Genomic DNA, 22,269 nt, shown 5'->3' on the forward strand with positions numbered 1-22,269 from the left:
TTAAATTTGACACTTTATGTCAACTGCTCTGAAACATAATTTCAGAAGCGCAGCCTATTACTAATCATCGATTTTGAAGCCATAAGCATTGCATTAGATACGTCCTGAAACAACTTGCGCTGACATTAATGGTATTTAAAGGCTACTCTTGTAGTTTTCTCTATGTAATATATATATATATATATTCGTTTTATATTTGCTGCTGTAGGACAAGAAGATGCAGATGGAGACTCTGTGGGTGATGCATGTGATAACTGCCCAGTAGTAGCAAATCCAACTCAGAGCGATACAAACCGTAACGGTATTGGGGACCTGTGCGAATCAGCTGACAAGTATGTAAATATGTTTAGCAATTACTAGAACTTTAAATTATATCTCAACTGTTAGAGATGTCTATATTAGCTGACCTGAACCATATTTTATGAAGCGATTTTAGCGCGCACATCACGTTTAATTTTTTTTATTTTTTTTTTGGCAATTTGACACATTTATTGCGAAACGATACTTTCAGAAAACGAACTAGCATGTCATTCTCCAGTTGAAAGTTGGAATAGGAATTTGTGAAACGACATACCAAATTTGTTTTCCAGGTATTCAGTTAAGCTCAGATATCATGTTATAGTAGGTTTGAATCAGCAATAAAATAACATAATTTTTATTCCAATTTCACACTTTTATTCCGAAACAAATTAGCATGTGATTTTCCAATAAATTCAAGAAATGTTTTTCAATTGTTATTATTACTAAATGTTGGAATAGGAATTTGCCCTATAAGTCCCATTACACACATACTGTGATTTTAAGATGACAGTTGAAAAGGGCAGTATATTGAAAAATAGAAATGCAATAAATCAGAAAATTCCAAGTCCATTGATCGAATAGAATAGAATACAATAGATGTTTAACGTCACCCCACCACGAAAAATACATCGGAGATTCGGTGTCAAACTACGGTATCACACCTATTAGATGTGTAATCGATCTATCTATAAACCAAAATAATAATATGATCATTGTTGATCAATATTATTTGAAAAAATTTAAAGAAACTAAAGATTTGTGTCATTTACAGCATATTATATACTCTTCAAAAGAAGAAACGCAAAACCACATTGTTGTAACATTTGGAGAATTGATTTAATTATTGAATGGTGAGTCCGATAATTACCAAATGTTGCAGGATTGTTCACAATTCACTCTAGTCCATTGTGAGTAAGTGATAGGACACACCACCAAGGTCAAGGTCATCTGGAGTCAATACCGGGTGTGGCCTCCACGTGTGTTGACAACTGCCTGGCACCGCCAGCCCATTGAAGCAACCAGAGTACGGATGACGTCCCGGGGGATGGTGGCCCACTCGGCCTGCAAGGCTGCTGCCAGCTCGGGCAGGGTCTGGGGCTGTGGTTGTCGCTGTCGGAGGCGTCGGTCCAACTCGTCCCATAGATGCTCAATTGGGTTCAAATCCGGTGATATCGATGGCCAAGGAAGGACATTAATGTTGTTGTTCTGTAGGAAAGCCGTTGTGAGACGTGCTGTGTGAGGCCTGGCGTTGTCATGTTGGAACACTGCGTTGGCGTTGGCCATAACTGGAACGATGTGTGGCCGGAGGATCTGGTCAATGTAGCCCTGTGCATTCAGGTTGCCTTGCACGTGGACCAGGTCAGTTCTGCCAGTGTGTGAGATGGCTGCCCACACCATGACACTACCCCCGCCGAATCTGTCCACTTCCTGCACGCAGTTTGCCGCATAACGTTCACCACGACGCCTATACACGCGACATCTTCCATCATGACGTCGGAGCAGAAATCGGGACTCGTCACTGAACCACACCTGTCTCCATCGCAGTTGAGGCCATTGTCGATGAATCTGGCACCACTGCAGTCGGAGTCGACGGTGTTGTGGTGTTAAGATGACACCTCGAACTGGACGTCTGGCACGAATTCCTACCTCACGTAGGCGGTTCCGTACGGTCTGGTCGGATATCCTGCGCAAACCTGGTATTGCTGCGGCTGGGGAGGTGGCAGTAGTCAATCGTTCCCGAAGGTGGCGTACCCGGATGTAGCGGTCCTGCCCGGGGGTAGTGACCCGTGGTCGACCGGATCTAGGGAGGTCACGTGTTGATCCATGTTGCTGGTAACGGTCCCACAGTCTGGAGATGGTGCTTGGTGACACATGGAATGCCCTGGCAACGGCCGTTCTGGATTCTCCTGCGTCTAGTCGGCCGATGGCATTGTTACTCTGCGGTTCACTGAGACGTGGCATGTCTTGGATTGTCAACCGTCGGCCAGATACAGAGGCCAGGCAAGCGAACACCCTGCACTTTTATACTGTCGGTGTTCATGTTGCACGTGCAGACAACGCACGTGCAGTGGTGACACGGTTTGCACGTGGCTGCGTTTTTGCAAATATTCACATTTTGGAACTTTATTGTACAGTAGCTGCGTTTTATCGAATGTAACCGTGGGAATGTGTTTGGGACATGCATTGACCTTATATTCACAAAGCATGAACCGGTAGGAAACATAAAATCGGAGTTATAACCCATTTGTACCCTTTTGCGTTTCTTTTTTTGAAGAGTATATATTCAGAAACAATTACCTTCATTTGACCTTGAAAATGTGAGTCGAATTGGCCAATTATGAAATCCAGCAAATCAAAATTGAAAGTTTGGATATTAAGCATCACAAAAAACATTTTAAATGAGTTTAATCTCCAATATAAATAAAATTTGGTGTGTTCCGTGGACAGTTGTCTTTGGGTACCAGCAGGTCGAAAATAAATTGACTTTGACATACCATTAAAAGAATGTAAATTCCAAATTAACGTACAGGTGTAGGCAAGTAAGAGATACAGATCTGAAATATGCACATATTTTTACATACGAATCAATGTTCAAACCTTCCTGACTCTCTGACACAGATAAATCGACCTGGCTCCCGTACAACAGGTCTGAATCAGAAATAAAATAAAATAGTTTTTCTTGCAATTTCACTTTTATTGGGAAATGACACTTTTAGAAAATGCATTAGCATATGATTTTGAAAAACAAAATGAACATAAAAAACATATTTGTGATTATTAATAAATCGTTGGAAAGGAAATTTGTCCACATAATGGGATTTCAGGATGAGTCTTGGAATGTTTTAAATTCCATCCAGAATTAATTATAAAGTTTTTAAAACACTTTGACTTCTATACAAACTTTTAAAATATACTTACCTTGATTCTATGTATTGTATTATACTTTTCACCCACAGCTCCTTACACTGTGGTTTTGCATAAATATATCTAAATAATATTTTCATATACTTACCATTTGTGACACCCAATAGCCGATGTGTATTTTTGTGCTGGAGTGTCGTTAAATATTCATTCATTCATTGATTCATTGATTCGTATTCAGTAAAGCCTAGAGACCATGTTATAGTAGGTTTGAATGGGGGAAAAAGAAAATATTTTTTATTGCAATTTCACTTTTATTGGGAAATGACACTTTTAGTAAACACATTACCATGACTGTGATTTTTTTTTTTTTTTTAAGTAATTTTTTTAATTTCTTATTAATAAGTGTTTTAATGAGAATTTCTCTCCCACTTCCCATTAGACAAATACTGGGATTTCAGAATGACAGTTGAACAGGGCATTTTTGTTGTTGTTGCAGAAATGTAAAATAAATTGATATTTCAAAAGTCTCTCGAATGACAAATTTATAAAAAGGCATTATAAATTTCGTTTGATTGTATTCAGTTCAGGTCATAGATTATGTTAGAGTAGCATTACACGGAAATAAAATAAAATATTTTTTATTGCAATTTCACTTTTATTGGGAAATGACATTTTTAGTAAATACATACCATGATTGTGATTTTTTAAAATTCTTATTAATAATAAATGTTTGAATGAGAATGTCTCTTTTTTTCTTTTCTTTTTTTTCTTTTTTTTTGCAATTTCACTTTTATTGGCAAATGACACTTATAGTAAATACATTACCATGTGATTTAGAAAAAAAAAACTAAAGTATTTTTTTTTTTAATTTCTTATTATTAATAAATGTTTGAATTAGAATTTCTCTACCACTTCCCGTTAGACACATACTTGGATTTCCCACGTCCCGTTAGACACACACTGGGATTTCAAGATGATTTTTTTTTTTGCAAAAATGCAAAATGAATTGATAACTCTCAAGTCACTGAATCGACAAATTTATAAAAAGATATGCGAAATTTCGTTTGGTTGTATTCAGCAAAGCCCAGAAATCATGTTATAGTAGATTTGAATCGGAAATAAAATAAAATAATTTTTATTGCAATTTCACTTTTATTGGGAAATGACACTTTAAAAAATGCATCATTGTGATTTTTAAACAAAAGTAATTTTTTAATTTCTTATTATTAATAAACGTTTCAATGAGAATTTCTCTCCTACTTCCCGTTAGAGACATACTGGGATTTCAGAATGACAGTTGAAGTGGTAATTATTTTTTGTGTGTGCAAAAATGCTAAATAAATTGATATATCAAAAGTCTCTTGATCAACAAATTTATAAAAAGATATTCCAAATTTCGTTTGTTTGTATTCAGTTAAGGCCACAGGTTATGTTAGAGTACCACTGACATGGAAATAAAATAAAATAATTTTCATTGTAATTTCACTTTTATTGGGAAATCACACTTTTAGAAAATGCATTAGCCTGTGACTTTGAAAAAGAAAATGAACATAAAAAACATATTTCTGATTATTAATAAATTGTTGCAAACGGAATTTGTCTACTACGTTCCGTTGGACACATAATGGGATTTCAGAATGAGAGTTGAAAAGGGCAATTTGTTTTGCAAAAATGCTAGATAAATTGAATCTCTGAATCGACAAATTTATAAAAAGACATCCAAAATTTGGTTTGGATGTATTGAATAAAGCCCAGAAATCATGTTATAGTAGGTTTGAATTGGTAATAAAATAAAATAATTTTTATTGCAATTTCACTTTTATTGGGAAATGACACTTTTAGTAAATACATTATCATGTGATTTCGAAAAAAAACACCTAAAGTAATTTTTTTTTTTTCTTATTATTAATAAATGTTTGAATGAGAATTTGTCTCCCACTTCACGTTAGACACATTCTGGAATTTCAGAATGAAAGTAGAAGAGTGCATTTTTTTGTAAACATTTAAAATAAATTCATATCTCAAAAGTCTATATAAACAAATTTGTAAAAATACATTCCAAATTTCGTTTGGTTGTATTCAGTTCAGGCCATAGATTATGTTATAGTAGCATTGACACGGAAATAAAATAAAATAATTTTTATTGCAATTTCACTTTTATTGGGAAATGACATTTTTAGTAAACACATTACCATGATTGTGATTTTTTTTTTAAAAAGTAACTTTTTAAAAATTATTTCTTATTATTAATAAACGTTGAATGAGAATTTCTCTCCCACTTCCCTTTAGACACATAGTGGGATTTCCCACGTCCTGTTAGACACATAGTGGGATTTCAGGATGAGAGTTGAAAAGGGCAGGGTTTTTTTTCTCCTAAAATGCTAAATAAATTTATATTTCTCAACTCTCTGAATCGACAAATTTATAACAAAAAAGACATGCAAAATTTGGTTTGGTTGTACTCAGTAAAGCCCAGAGATCATGTTATAGTAGATTTGAATCGAAAATAAAATAAAATAATTTTTACTGCAATTTCACTTTTATTGGGAAATGAAATTTTTAGTAAACACATTACCATGATTATGATTTTTAAAAAAAGAAGTAAATTTCTTATTATTAATAAATGTTTGAATGAGAATTTCATTCCCACTTCCCGTTAGACACATACTGGGAAAATGCAAAATAACTTAATATTTCAAAAGTCTCTTTATCAACAAATTGATAAAAAGACATTACAAATTCGTTTGGTTGTATTCCGTTGAGGTCATAGATTATGATAGAGTAGCACTGACACGGAAATAAAATAAAATTATTTTTATTGCAATTACACTTTTATTGGGAAATCACATTTTTAGAAAATGCATTAGCCTGTGATTTTGAAAAAGAAAATGAACATTAAAAAAACATATTTTTTATTATTAATAAATAGTTTGAAAGGGAATTTGTCTCCCACATCCCGTTAGACACATACTGAGATTTTAGGATGATTGTTGAAGAGGACTTTTTTTTCTCTTTTTTTGTTGTTGCAAAAATCAAAATAAATTGATATTTCAAAAGTCAAATGTATAAAAAGACATTCGAAATTTTGTTTGATTGTATTCAGTTGAGGCCATAGATTATTTTGACACGGAAATAAAATAAAACAATTTGTATTGCAATTTCACTTTTATTGGGAAATCACACTGTTAGAAAATGCATTAGCATGTGATTTTTAAAAACAAAAGTTTAAAAAAAACATATATCTGATTATTAATAACTTGTTGGAGTTGGAATTTGTCTCCCACGTCCCGTTAGACACATACTGGGATTTTAGGATGAAAGTTGAAAAGGGCAAGTTATTCCAAAATGGAAATGCAATAAATTAAAAAATTTCAAACGTCCGTTGATTAACACATTTATAAAAAGACATCCGAAATTTGGCTTGGGGGTATTCAGTTTAGCCCAGATATCATGTTAGAGTAGATTTGAAACGGAAATAAAATAAAATTATTATTGCAATTTCACACTTTTATTGCGAAATAACAATTTTAGCAAATTCATTAACATGTGATTTTCCAATAAATTCAAGGAAATGTTTTTCATTTGTTATTATTAATAAACGATGCAATGGAAATGTTTTCCCCACATCTCGTTAGACAAATACTGGGATTTTCATATGAATAAAAATCCTTTTCTTTTGAAAAAAAAAAAGTTTAGTGCAAAATTGAAATAAAAACACATTTACAAAAGGACATGCCAAGTTTGTTTTTGGGGTATTCATTTCAGCCCAAGGATCATAAGATCAGGTTAGAGTAAGTTGCAATTAGAAATAAAATATTATTTACTGCAATTTCAAAGTTTTATTGCAAAATAAATTTTTTAGGAAATGCTAATATTCTAATAAATTCAAATAGTTTTTTTTTCTATTTGTGATTAATAAATGTTGGAATGAAAATTTGTTCTCCACATACAGCGATTTGTAGATGACGTAAAGTACTTTTCAGTTGAAAAAATCCAATATATTGAAAAACAGAAATACAATATATCAAACTATGTATGGAAATTTATATCATGTCGTTTTGAAATAAACTCAAATAATGTGTTAAATTAGTTATTATTGATAAAAGTTGGAATAGGAGTTTGTTCCCCATGTCTACTTTAACATGTAGTGATTTTGAGATGATGAAAAAATTTCATTTTTAGTTGAAAAAGGCAGTTTATCTCAAAACGGCACCCTAATTTGGTTTGTGGGTATTCAATTAAGCCCAAAGATTATAAAGAGTAGTTTGGGATCGAAAATATTTTATTATTATTATTATTATTATTATTATTATTATATTATTATTCCATTTCTGCACTTTTATCTCTTGGTCCCTAAACTTTTATCAAATGTGTCAACAAGAATGAGATGTGTCTTTTCAGAACCAATACAAACCGGAACTAATACAAACACATTTTAGCATGTATTACTAAATAAAAATTTTAAGCTGGTGTTAATAAGTTATTTATAATTAAATTTGTAACAATACATACAATAAATGTTCATTATATTCTATGTTATTGCAATTCTAACTAATGTAAAGTATTTTTAAATTGTGTTTTAATTCGTTTCAGAGATGGCGATTCCATTCCAGATAACGTAGACAATTGTCCTGAAATACCAAATGCAGAACAGAAAGACACTGATGCTGATGGCAAAGGTATCAGCATTTATTTTCTCGACGCAATAGCAACCGCCAGTCTTTTCCTTACTAAATTTAAAATCATTGTTTCTTTTGTTATAATGGAATGACCAAGGCCGGGTAAGGACAAGAGTTTATATTTCCACAATTTATCAACCTAATGACACAAAAGGTGGGCCTGTTAGTCAGATCATCCTGGTGTGAAGATTTCTCACCGTGGGCACAACAACTAACATATATCAATGAGGTTGTTCAGAGCTCGAAGCGAGAGAATAGAGCTGGATTATGCAGGACTACATAGTGAAAGGGGTAGCAGCTAATTTAATGGAAATATGAATACAGATACATAGTGAAAAGCTATTTTTGTATCAGCACCGCTAATTTAAAGTGGAAATGTAAAGGGAAATTCATAAAAAAAATGGCAGAAATTATTATTAGCCCAGAAATGTCACACGGACCCTGAATCACTATGTTACTATTTTTGGTATTTATATAATACATGATGATATTGTTAGACTAAATATGTTCAAATTGATTGTACATTTTTCTAGAAAGAGGGAGGGAGAGATAGAAGTATGACAGACAGACAGACAGACAGAGAAGAGAGAGAGAGAGAGAGAGAGAGAGAGAGAGAGAGAGAGAGAGAGAGAGAGATGTAAGTAAAACAGGCAAGAAGTTTTAACATTAAAAAAGCATACATGCACATACACACACATACACCAGTACGCAACATAGCTTGATAACAAATGTATACATGTGATTAGTTTCCTATCAGTTGTATTATAGTTTGTTAATGCTCTGTTATACTGCGGGAAGTAGATGTTTTATTAAATTACTATATATTACATCTGTTGCTGGAGACGAGAGGATTTAAATAATAATAATAATAATAATAAATCTCACAAATTATAATAACAAGAGCCTGGATACACTGTAAAAATAATATTTATGTTTACTTTAAATTATTGTTTTGCAGGTGACGAGTGTGATAACGATTCTGACGATGATGGGATACCGGATACTAAAGACAACTGTCCATTGGTTAAAAATCCGTCACAGGATGATGTTGACGGTATGGGGTCATCTTACATTTTATTGTTCAGTTATAACAACGTAGCTATTATATTGTCATCAGTTCATTAATGTTTGCGTGCATTAGACTCTGTTCGAAATGTGTATTTTGTAGTTTTTTGCCGATGAACCTCGGTTCAAGGCTGAAATAAAGAACTGAATTGATCTATTTGTGACTGTGTGTAAACATGATGTTGTTTGGAAACTGAAATTACAAGGCAACAGTTATATTGCAAATGGTATGGTTGTCCTTACAAGACAGTGCAAGTCCAAAAGTTGGGATAGAACGTGTTTGCGAAATGTTGAAATGTTAGCATATTCAACAGAAATGGTTGTTTCTGATATTAAATAAACATTAACAAAACTCTACCTCTTTACAAGATACAGTCAATGGGAAATTTTGAAGTAGCTACGAAAAACATGAACTCAAGAATGTATTGAAAATGCTTGTATTTGTTATGTGTGTTGTGGTACATACACAGTGTAGAATAGTATAAACCATGGTCACAAAGTCATATTATAATGTATTTGAGGAAATTAACTATATTTTCTTCTTCAGATTTGGAAAAACAAAAAAAAGGCTACACCTTCAAGTTGAGCCTAGCTAAATGTTATGATCATGGAAACAACTTTGTTTCACAATCATTTTTCATTCTTAATTTCGTTTACATTAGGCTAATGTAAGACTTCTCATTTGTTTTTCTGCTTTGAAATTTGTTTTAGGAAATCACCGCGGTGATCTGTGTGAGCTTGACCTAGACATGGACGGGACGATCGACAGACTGGACAACTGTCCAGAGAATAAATTCATCAGCAGGACATCGTTCGTGAAACACACAGCTGTCGACTTCATCCCAACCTGGATGACAGAACCAGCAGCAATCTGGAGGGTGCTAGATAATGGGATGGAGATAAGACAAGACGGAAAGACGAGAAAAGCTGTAGCTTTAATAGGCATGTGTTAGATATTTACATGTTCATTTTAGGATAAGTTGTGAAGCGCTCTCTCTCTCTCTCTCTCTCTGTGTGTGTGTGTGTGTGTGTTTGTGTGTGTTTGTGTGTGTGTGTGTGTGTGTGTGTGTGATATGACCAGAATAGAAGACCATAAAGGCAGTAATTTTATAGGCATATGCCACATTAAAATGAAGTTACTTTATAACAAATAGAAGGGATTCAGTTAACGTTGTTTTCGTTGTAATGTTGTTTAAATTGTGTTCTATACAATCAGCCATGCGACGAATGAGATTTAGCTTGATATTAAAACATCCATATGGAGAATTTGCATGATAAATTCCTTTCTACTGATGCACTGTTGTAATCATTCCAGTCAGGTCTTCATTACTATGTATAATGAATGGCGTTAAATAAAAATAATATGTGATGAAATACTACTGCACTGAATCAAACATTCAACATGATCGCACACACCAATTATTGTATGTCACAAAATGAAACACTAAAAGTAGTCCCTGACTTTCAGTATACTTGCAATCATTATCCGGGATAGGGGCGACCAGGGGAACGCCCCGTGATACCGCAGGCTAACTATATAAATGATCACCATGTAAAGTTGATTACCTTTAACTCTTTTAAATTTTGTTTTTAAAAGGAGATCAGCATTTAGATCACATGGATTTCTATGGCACCACGTTCGTAGAAGAGGATGACTGTGATGGATTTGTGGGATTTATTTTTGGATATCAGTCGACCTCAAAATTTTATCTTGTTCTTTGGCGCCATAAACATCACAACTTTAATTTTTATGGAGGAATAAAAGGGCCACACATTAAGGTTAGTTATGATCGACTGCTGTGTATTTTAAAGTCAGATGCACCATTATTAAATACTGTATTAATGTGATCGTAGCAAATGATAAAGAGATGTTTAAACTGCAAATAGTTATGAAGATACCCAAGCTGTTATTTGCTTTGACATGTTTTTGTATCATTATTTGTCAATAATTACCATATGTAATCAAAGGGGAACCATGTGAGGCAGGATATGCTCTTATGTGGTGAACATCTGACATCATCACTGTTTTGGCAGTAATTAACACGTGCATGCTATCACAACTATCTGAATATCTGTTGAGCTCTTATCTTGTGCCTGATAAGATTTATCGTCATACATGGGAGTGGTAATTATCCTAAAGATGACGCTGGAAGGGTGTATTGTCCTGGGAACTAGCAGTCCTCTTATAGACAAAAACACCTGATAGTGATTTATGGGAGCACAAGAAAACTCAATCAGTTGAATGGATCCACCAAGTTGGTTCGATCCTGCGATGCAAGCACCGCAAGTGAGCAATCAACCGAATGAGGTATGGGATGGTGCATGTAAAAAAAGAAAAAAGAATGAAGTGTTTTATTTAACGACTCAACACATTTTTATTTACGGTTATATGGCGTCAGACATATGGTTAAGGACCACACAGATGTTTAGAGGAAACCCGCTGTCGCCACATAGGCTACTCTTTTACGTCAGGCAGCAAGGGATCTTTTATTTGCACTTCCCACAGGCAGGATAGCACAAACCATGGCCTTTGTTGAACCAGTTATGGATCACTGTTCAGTGCAAGTGGTTGGTGCATATAAAAGACCACTTCTCTAAGACTATATGTCAGAATTACCAAATGTTTGACATGCAATAGTCGATGATTAATAAATCAGTGTGCTTTAGTGGTATTGGTGAGCTAAATAAACTTTGACAAAAATTCCCCTGCGTGTGCTGTAACCTCACCGTGGTGCAGGGGTGTAACATTCTCTTTGAGAATGGCCAATACAGCACAAAATTGAAGTTATGAGTAAAATTCAGTATCCGTAAAATTCTGTGATATTTGTGTTTTTGCACAGTTCTTTACACTGTTTTTGTTTAAGTCTTGAATTTTTATATTGATGTTGATCATCACTTTATTTATTTGCATTACCATAGTTTGACACCCAATAGCCGATGTATTTTTCGTGCTGGGGTGTCGTTAAACATTCATTCATTCGTTCGTTCATTCGTTGACAAAAATTAAACCCTGAAGTATTCATATTTTGCTAGAGCTTTATAAATTATATTATGATTTTGTTTGCTGTAAAGAGAACCCTATTGACAATTGATTGCCATTGTTTCGTTTTCACTGTAAGTAAACTGTGGTGACTGAGCTAGAGAAAAAACTTTGATCATTTCAAGGCTTTTGCAACAAATTTGAAGAACAAAACCGTTGTAATAATCAAGGAGAGTCAAAGAGACGTTTTGATAAGATCATCACTGCTACCACAAAGCATGTGTTCTGCCTACAGGTGGACTGTTAGTCCACAGGACGATATATCCTTCCTGATCTGACTTCGGAGGACTGCCACTGCCACTCGTGCATATATACTCTCCAAAAAACAAACGCACAATGCTTGATTTTATTAAAATATGGTAATTTTACTCATAACAATGTACACATAATGAATATAATGCTATTTAATGATCCAAACATATTGCCTTTGTAACAGTCGTCAAATTGCAGCCACCATGAAATACAGAATACAGTTGTGCCAATTTAAATATATATATATATATATGCCCCCGTGTGCAAACCATGTTATTTGTGCACGTACACGTTCTACACATGAAATATGAATACGTCCACTATAATAATGCAGGGTTTTCACTTACTTGTCCTCATTATTTTAGTTACATCAAACACGTGCCACGAATGCGTTAAGCACAAAAAAACAACGTCATTGGTTGTTTACAAGCAGGTTAATCCAGGATGCCCATAGCAAGGACGTTCTATGTGTTTCCAAGCGCCATATCGATATTGTGATACCGTTTCCAGCAACATTAGACAACACGTGATCGTCCCAGGTCAGATAGACTGCTTGTGACCACTGTGGCCCAGGACCGCTGCATGTGGGTAATTCATCTACAGCAAAGGACTTCCGCAATACCAGGTTTGCGTAGGATATTGGCTCAGACTGTGCAGAACTAACTACGTGAGGCAGGTATTCGAGCCAAACAGTAAGACGTCATTTTTATCTCAACAATATCGTCCAGTACGGCGTCAGTGATGTCAAGTCCACAGACTATGGCCTCAACTGCGATGGAGAAGTGTATGGTTTAGTAACATCATCGTGGACGTTATGCTGCAAACTGCATACAGGAAGTTGATAGATTCGGTGGTAGTAGTGTACTGATGTGGGCAGCAATTTCACACACTGGCAGACCAACCTGGTTCACATCCAAGTCAATTTAACGGCAGAGATATTCAGTCTGATTCAAGTTAGCTCCACTGGTTAATAATTATAGACCAGTAGAGCTGATTTCAATCAGATTGAGCGATATTGAGATGACATTTTGCAGCCACACATCGTTCCAATTATGAATAACACCAACGTATTCCAGCACGACAATGCAAAACCACATACAGCTAGACTAACAACAGCATACCTACACAATAATAACATTTAGGTTCTGACTGGGCCTGCTAGACTGCCGGATTTAAACCACATAAAACATTTATGGGATGAGTTGGATAGACGACTGAGCATCAACCTCAGCCACATAAATCTTCCGCAGCTGGCACTGACACAACAGGCAGAGTAGGCCACCATTCACAAGGTATAATTCGTAATCATATGGCTTCCATGGGAAGGAGATGTCAAGCAGTTCTGGACTCCCATGGTGGGCACACAAGATATTGACTGCAAACAATTATTACCGTGAGCTTAAACTTTTTAAATGTCACGTCATCGACAACTGTTAGTTGCGAAAATGTGTGCAACGTGAGCATTCTGCTGTTTTTCGTTCATCCATTAAATATACCTTTCCAGTAGAAAGAAAATCTACTTTTGCATTTCTTTTTTCGAGAGAGTATATTAATAAAAGTTCTATTATGAAGTACTGTTGTGAAATGTTAGAAACTGGCATAAGGTTCATTCTTATCTAAATCAACACATTTCAAATTCCAAACCTGGTGAAAAATAATTTTCAATTAACAATGCTATTATGTGAAAAACACATATTTCTAGAAACACATGCCGAAATGTCTGCTTCTTAATAGTTGAAGATAGAACATTATTTGCATATGAATACTGTGATGTAAAACCATTGAATCTATATAGTGTCCATGAATAAAATGAGAAAAAAACAACCTCAAAACAGCCCAAGTATTTAAAATATATATATATATATTGGAAATTGAAACAAATTCAACCAATATAAAATAAATAAAGGGACATTCCTGAGTTTGCTGCAACTTTTAATATGTTATCGACTAACAGAGCTTTTTTAACGATTGTAATTACATATCAAATATATTTGTCTGCATGAAATATTAGTGGCTGTATATTAAACGTGTTTCTGATCGTTCTAATATTTCTACTAGGTTAAATGCCATCATATTTCCTAAAATATCGTTTTTTCGTACGTACGAAATTATTTTAAGACAAAATCCAGTTTGGGCTTCTTACGACCTAAAACACATTGAATATACAGACACTGATATTCTGAACAAGAAAATATATTTAATATGTAAGTTTAATCGAAGACATATTTTATTAGTCGAAAACTCAGGAATGTCTATTTTACATTTCCTTCCTGGCTTAAAATACGTTTATTAGACCAAATTTATACAAACTTGATAATGTATTGGTCTGTATTCCTGATTGACGTTTTAATTGAATGATTCGCCTATGACACAGTCACACCCATAATCGTCAAGTGGGTGAAACTTGGTATATATGGTCTTGCGTCTCCCCCATTAACCAGACATTAAGTCTACCTTTGCATTCACTCTGGGTTGGGAGACGAACCTGACAATGCATGAAGAAAATGAGAGAAAAAACCAACCCCATCCACAAAGATCACTACTGTTAATAGTTGTGTATTCTTTTTCTTTTATTTTTTTTTCAGCTCATAGACACAGCTCATACCCCTGGTGATTTTTTCTATCTACTGTACATGAGTTCTACCATAAAGGATTTCTCAAAGATTGTCTGGCAGGATCCAGATCTACAAGGCTTTGAGTGTAACACAGCGTACAGATGGCATATAATCCACCGCCCATCTACTGGGTATATGAGGTAAACCTAACGCCAGGTTACCTGCGTTATAATATGCCACAGTTACTTACAAGTACATTGAGGATCCAGTCAGGACGATATGTTCAGATTTTTTTTTTTTTTAAATACAGCAGTCTAATCTTCCTTTCATATAACAATTATGTGTATGTGCGTGCCTGCGCGTCTCTCTCTCTCTCTCTCTCTCTCTCTCTCTCTCTCTCTCTCTCTCTCTCTCTCTCTCTCTCTCTCTCTCTCTCTCTCTCTCTCTCTCTCTCTCTCTCTCTCTCTCTGTGTGTGTGTGTGTGTGTGTGTGTGTGTGCGTGTTGAAAGTGTGCAAATAACCATGTATATCACTCGTAATTTTATGTGGTAATTGGCATACATTGTTCCACTCCCCTACGTGACGATGCATGACGCGGTAAGGACGTTTTAACCTGAAGTGAGAGGTGGGGTTTAAAAAGTGATCAACCGGTACATCGACAGTTTAAAAAAAAGAAAGAGTATAAATTGTAACTGTCCGGTAAAAACAGGTAGATTTTTAAGCTAAGGTATAAATCATATGATTCTTAACATATAGCTTTTGTAATGATTTTTATTTTGCGTTGCATTTCTCTTATTTCAGATTAATCATAAAACACGACAACACTGTGATGGTCGATTCTGGGCCTGTATACGACTCGAGTATTTTAGGAGGACGTTTGGGAGTCTTTGCGTTTGATCAAATTGCAGTGATTTGGTCAAATCTGCGGTACGAATGCAAGACAAGGTAATATCTTTTCATTGATATTACTATTAATTGCCATTACTAAGTGATCAATAGTAATTTCTATAACACGAATATGTACTGTACACTTAGCTGCTGCTTAGTGAACAACTCGTATTCTAATTTTGACATTTTCTGTAATTACATATATTGAGCTTGTCTTACATATACATATATATATACATATATATATATATACACACACATATACATATATACATATATATATGTATGTATGTATGTATGTATGTATGTATGTAGGTATAGTTTTGGTTAATCGACTAAAGTGCTATTCACGTTTATTTTATGAATATGTTTCTTTAGGAAAAATACAATGTTCTACCGTTCAGAATTCGGAATTTGCTTACAATACCTTTTATGGGGCGTCCTTTCTGGAAGTGAATACATGTGCTCTATTATTATTATTAAACTTGCCACCACTACAACTCTCATTGAAACTAATTCTTAGAACCGTTCCCAATAGGTGATATTATTTTTTCAGACAAAATTATGCTTTGAAGATGGACGGTGTTGATGACTATGCCGAGATTGGAATGTTGCATCAGTTAGGGATAGAAGAAAGGTACGTGTATTGTGGAGCATGTACTTGTTGTAACAGTATTCATACTAATATAGGGCTTGTGGTTATAACTATAGCTGGAAAACATGAGCCTAACAATCAATTAACTGATTTATTCATGAAATTTTACTACTCTTAATATCGAGTACAATCCCATTACTATTCCTAGGAAAAATAATTGGTTTTTATCAAATATTGGCTAAATGTGGCCAAACATTGGCCGCATTGTTGAGATTGTTATTCTTACCCTGACCACAACATAGTACTGTAAAATATTCCGAAGACATGACTAGGAAACCCCTCTAAACTGGATACCCTTGGGACCAAGACAAATGTCCGGTTTTAAAAGAGATCTGCTTTAGAGAGGTTAAGTTATGTCCTGGTTTTTAGAAAGAGACTGTAAAACGTCCGGTTTTGAGGGAATTCCGGTTTACAGAGGGTCCGGTATTGAGAGGTTTCACTGTATATATATATATCTGGCATTGGTTAACATGGGGACTAAATTTCTGGGGGTTATCTTTGACAGGAAGCTATATTTTGTGACCCATCTTACATATGTTAAAAAGAAGTGTTTAAAAGCTTTCAATATTTTAAAAGTTATTGGTAAGACGGAATGGGGAGTAGACCGCAAGGTTATAATCCGTCTGTATAGATCTTTTGTGAGGTCAAAACTTGATTATGGATGCATTGTGTATGGGTCGGCACGCAAGTCTTACTTGCAGATGCTAAATCCTATACACAACCATGAGCTTAGGCTTTGTCTTGGTGCATTTAGAACATCTCCTGTAGAGAGCTTGTCCATTGATGCACATGAACCTTGTTTGGGTGCTAGGCATGCAAAGCTTTATCTGCAGTATGCCACCAAGATCCTACACCAACATCCTACACATAATGCGGTGTTTGATAACAAATATATGAAGTTCTTTGATGCAAGGCCGAATGCTATTCGTACATTTGGTCTTCGCGTTAAGCATTTTTGTCGATTTCAACATTTATCTGACACTAAAAGCTCCATCATATTTTGTTTTACCACCTTGGTGTATTACACCACCTAAAATTGTGTTTGATCTTGCGCATCTAAAGAAAGATAGTAAAGATGCTGTTGTATACAAACAATTTTCATGGAAATTTGAGACAGGTTCCGTGATTACATTCCTGTTTATACAAACGGATCACGGGATGGGAATTATGTGGCTTGTGCTACAGTTTTCATTAGACAATAATTTCCATGAGATTGCCTGACTCAGCATCAATCTTTAGTGCTGACGTTTGGGCAGTCATTAAAGCATTGGAAGAAATAAAGGACTCTAGTACATCCAAATTTATTATTTTCTCAGATTCACTTTCGTGTCTCCAAGCTTAACGAAATATGAAGCTGGACCATCCCTTAATTGGGATGGTGATACGAAAGTATGTCTTTCTGTCTATTGCCAATAAATATATTGTATTTTGTTGGGTGCCCAGCCATATTGGCATTAGGGGTAACGAAAAGGCAGATTCAGCTACCAAGTTTGCTTTGGATTTGCTTCATGTCAGGGTTGGTGTGTAGTATACTGATTTTAAACATATGGCAAAATGATTCGAGCGGTTTAGTTGAGAACACGCTTCATGCTATCTAGCTAGTCTTGGGAGAGTGGCAGTCCTCCTATGGGCAGTGCACGAAGGATGAAATAGTCGTGTGTCGTGCTTGCATTGGTCATACCTACTTGACCCATTAATTTATCTTGAAGAAAGATCCTCCACCTCAGTGTCTGCACTGTAAGTGTACTCTGGCGGTACGCCACATTTTGGTGTAGTGTACTCATCTCAAGGAAATTAGAAAATATATATTTGGTCCTTTCGATTCCATCCAGAACTTTTATTACAATTTTTACGTGATACTGACTTTTATTCTAAATTTTAATATTACATATCTGTGATATTGGATTTTTTGCACGGTTCTTTACACTGTGTTTTAATTTAACTGTTGAATGTGTCTGTTGATGTGGTTCATCATTTAATGTTTACATTTACCATAGTTTGACATCCAATAGCGATGTATTTTTTTGTGCTGGGGTGTCGTTAAACATATGTTCTATTATATTATATTGGTTAACATGGGATTAATGGTACTATACTACTATAAGATCAGTTGGATGCCAGTCATGTTGGAGACAAATCTTTGTCATTTCATTGCCAGCTCTGGCAAGATTTCATAATTTTTCTGAATCAGTTTAGAACGTTGGATATAGGCTACACCAGCGGCCTCGAAACGCTGGTGTAGGAAGATACCGGTAACCTTAGGGGGAGGGGGGGGGGGGTCAAACTGGAGGGACCGGTTATTAAATGTGTGCGTGTGTGTGTGTGTGTGTGTTCAAAGTATATTAACCAATCGATCCCATTAGCCTACATTAATATCAGCCCCCCCCCCCCCCCTCCAAATTCCAAAAACGGATGGCAACATGTAGATTTAGGCATCCAGTTTCTTTTTTAAACTATTCAAATTACACTTTTAAAAATAATATAATTCCCTTTCCGATATTGCAAAATCATTTTCCCAAAATTTCGTTTAGACGGTGGCCTCTTATTTTGATGCCTGTAAACATATTTTATCTACATTGTTTGAAAACCTAGATATTTTGAGTTTATATTCTAATATAGGGTAGCTAAATACAAGTAAATATGTTTTGCATCTCAAAAATTACATTTAGGGAAGTCATCATATGAGCGTCTATAAAATTAATATTGTGTCGAAAATACGTTGGAACCTAGTATAAAAGTGTGTTTTGTTTTCGTTATTTTGACCTCATAAGCATTATTTTTGAAATGGTCATCACAATTTTTTGGATTCAGTTTCTTTAAATTTGGTTAAAGAAGTATGTTGGATAAAATCCTAAAGAACTGATCGCACTTCAAAAAATAAGTGTTTTTTTTTATTTGTTTGTTTAAACTGCAGTTATCTCCCATATTTTCGTGTGAAGGTCGTATGTTTTCATCGAACGCAGAATTTCATAAAAAGGAATTATTTGTGTAATTAGATCCATTTTTACACAAAAAGTTCGTATCCTCCTTAGAAAACCATTATCTAACTGCCATTTGACGTCTACTCTGGTGTAAATTTTCATCGTAATTCAGGGCTCGAAATTGTGGCATGTTATTATTAAACGCAAAAAGCAGTTAATTTTTTTTAGACCAAAAGTCCAAACCAAATTGTTAACAACTATGATAAATGACGGTTTCGGTTTCAAATGTCATTTAGCGGTATTAAATGCACGATAAACTACCTCCAATTTGACGACAGATGATGTGTATCACCTAATTAAATTTTCTTCACTTTTTGTCCAAACATAAATCGTGAAAAAACATTTTAGAGTGACAGATTCCACATACGAGACTAACAATGTCACCGATATCGATTTCGCTGAGATTGCATAGGGCAAAATACGTGCAATTTTTCAGTCTGCTATTTTGCTTTTTCCTGGAATATTCTTCAAGAGGGGTGGAAGCCTCCTAAGTATGTGACGTAATTAATCTGACGTCATGATGAGTGCGTTATACCTTAGCGAATGTCATGACGTAGTTACATTATATCATATTGACCCACCCCTCATGAAGAGTATACCATAAACAAGCAATGTCAGCGAAGTTGATATTGAGACATCGTTACAGTCTCGTATATGGAATCTGTGTCACTGTAATATTTTTTTCACGATTTGTGTCTGTACAAAATTTGGGTGAAATCTAACGGTAATTAAAGGTAGGAGAGTAATTTATCGTAGTTGTTAACAATTTGGTTCGGACTTTTTAAGCAGGTGAAATTCAACTGATAAAACTAAAACACATCGCAGGTATTTATTTATTTTTAATTTCAAGACACATGTAGGTAGGAATGTCTCATCTGCTATTTAGCTTGCAATTATGTTGTATTTTAATTCCATACTAGTAATGCTCAAAAATACCATTGACATCCCAAATTGCGTTCTACTAACGACAAAAACCATAATTACGGAAATAAATAATCTATTCAGTTCGGGTATATGAAATAAAATATATTCTGAGTTCTAATGCGCGGTTCATCATTTCAATTTTTAAAGCCACAACATGTTTCTCAAATATGCACAGTGGATGAACGCATTGATTTTGTTTTAGTTTGTCAATGATTTCTTTATTTATTATTTAGTTTTACCTTAGAAGCCCTGGTCAAGTTGCCGAGTGGGTATGGTAGTGCACGGTATCCTATCATCTGTACTAATGGATCATCTATATGCATGTTTATCGAAGATGGTGTATTGAAAGGACAAATTCCGGGACATTTGGCTGAAGGAACCACTACCTTAACCTCAAGCAAGTGGATACACGTGGGGATGAGATACAATGCCCAAGGTTTGTCTATTAGTTGATCTTGAAATTCATTTGTGGCTGAAATATGTTTTAAGCGGGGGTGGGGGGGGGGGGGGGGGGGTGGGGGGGGGGGGTGGGGGGGGGGTGGGGGGGGGCAGGGTTTCTTCATTCTTAGAGCAAGTTTTGTTCTGAATTAAAGTGGCGGGATGCAAATATATAATATATATCATAATCACCATATCAGAGAGAGAGAGAGAGAGAGAGGAGAGAGAGAGAGAGAGAGAGAGAGAGAGAGAGCGAGAGAGCAATATCGTGTAAGTATTCTCAGGGACCATATAAGAGTAACGATAACGATACGAGTATCAAATTATCAGGACAAGGGGCGGATGCCGATTTTTTTCAGGAATGGAAGGGAGCAATAAACAGGGTTCACTCGATATATCATTTTAACCTGCTTGGTATCAACTTTTCAGTGAACATGGAACATATAATCGAACTGAATTATGATTCAAAAATATCAGAAGTACAAAAATTGATGAGAGTATGGTCTTGCAGAAGATTGACGGTTTTAGGAAGAATAACAGTTATTGAAAACGTTAATAATGCCAAAGTTAACTCACCTATGAATAGCTTTACCGAATCCAAATGAAATTCTGATAAAACATATAAATACATTATTTTTTTAATTTATCTGGCAGAGTAAAACTGAAAAATTGAAACGAAATTTAATAACGCAAGATTATGAAAGGGGTGGTATTAAAATAATAAACATAAATAATTTTACAACAGCAATGAAATGTACATGGATTCGAAGAATGTTTTTAAATAACTCAAAGTGGATCACTTTGTTTAAGTCGGTTACAAACATATTGTTAACAGACATGATTAAACAAGGTGATTATTTCCTAACGCGCAAAATAGAACATATTCGCAATACGTTTTGGAGAGAAACACTATCCAGCTGGATAGATATACAAAAAGTTCAAAACCCACAAAGTGTGGATGATATATTAAGTATTAATATCTGGAATAACAGCAGCAAAATATGTATAGGTAACAAACAATTTATATACAAACATTATACCAACAATGGTATCACATTTATTGATGATTTATTAAACGAACAAGGTGATGTTTTAACATACGTACAGTTTATCACAAAATATCATATAAATACAAATTTCTTGGAATATGCGTCAATAACAAATGCTGTTAAATCATTTATAAACAAATTAGAAAACATAAACGATGACACTTTCACAAATCTTAAAAATCCTGTTTTCCCGTTTAAGATAAAACATTTACTAAAAGACAAAAGCGGTTGTAAACATATGTATGATATGTTAAATTCACAAACTGTCATTCCAAAAGCACAATTGAAATATGCAAATGAAGGATACATGTATGATACAAAGAAATGGGAAAAGTATTATGTTTTTCCTTTTCGATGTGTGAAAGACACAATATTATCAAGGTTTCAGTATAGAATAGTACACATAATCTAAACTACTAATACATTTTTGTATATGATACATTACGTGGATTCTAATGCTTGCGACTTCTGCAAAGCTTTATGTGAAACGTTACAACGTCTTTTCTTTGACTGTAACAAGGTTAACTACATTTGGGAATCAATACGAGAATGGATATTGACTGAAACAGGAATTGACA

At 34.7% G+C, this 22,269-nt stretch overlaps 1 protein-coding gene across 1 annotated transcript in view; it reads left to right on the forward strand.

Moving 5' to 3' along the window:
* The window catches only part of LOC121381567, a 91,904-nt gene that overhangs the window by 52,905 nt on the left and 16,730 nt on the right, over nucleotides 1-22,269 (forward strand). Inside the window, exons 11-19 of the mRNA XM_041510899.1 lie at nucleotides 209-332; nucleotides 7,759-7,844; nucleotides 8,803-8,898; nucleotides 9,621-9,851; nucleotides 10,507-10,688; nucleotides 14,787-14,956; nucleotides 15,558-15,701; nucleotides 16,201-16,281; nucleotides 20,438-20,640. Of these exons, the coding sequence (XP_041366833.1) occupies nucleotides 209-332; nucleotides 7,759-7,844; nucleotides 8,803-8,898; nucleotides 9,621-9,851; nucleotides 10,507-10,688; nucleotides 14,787-14,956; nucleotides 15,558-15,701; nucleotides 16,201-16,281; nucleotides 20,438-20,640 (1,317 nt within the window). The remainder of the gene's footprint in view (nucleotides 1-208; nucleotides 333-7,758; nucleotides 7,845-8,802; nucleotides 8,899-9,620; nucleotides 9,852-10,506; nucleotides 10,689-14,786; nucleotides 14,957-15,557; nucleotides 15,702-16,200; nucleotides 16,282-20,437; nucleotides 20,641-22,269) is intronic.

Source organism: Gigantopelta aegis, chromosome 9 (genome assembly GCF_016097555.1).
Source record: "Gigantopelta aegis isolate Gae_Host chromosome 9, Gae_host_genome, whole genome shotgun sequence".
Taxonomy (NCBI): Eukaryota; Metazoa; Mollusca; class Gastropoda; order Neomphalida; family Peltospiridae; genus Gigantopelta; species Gigantopelta aegis.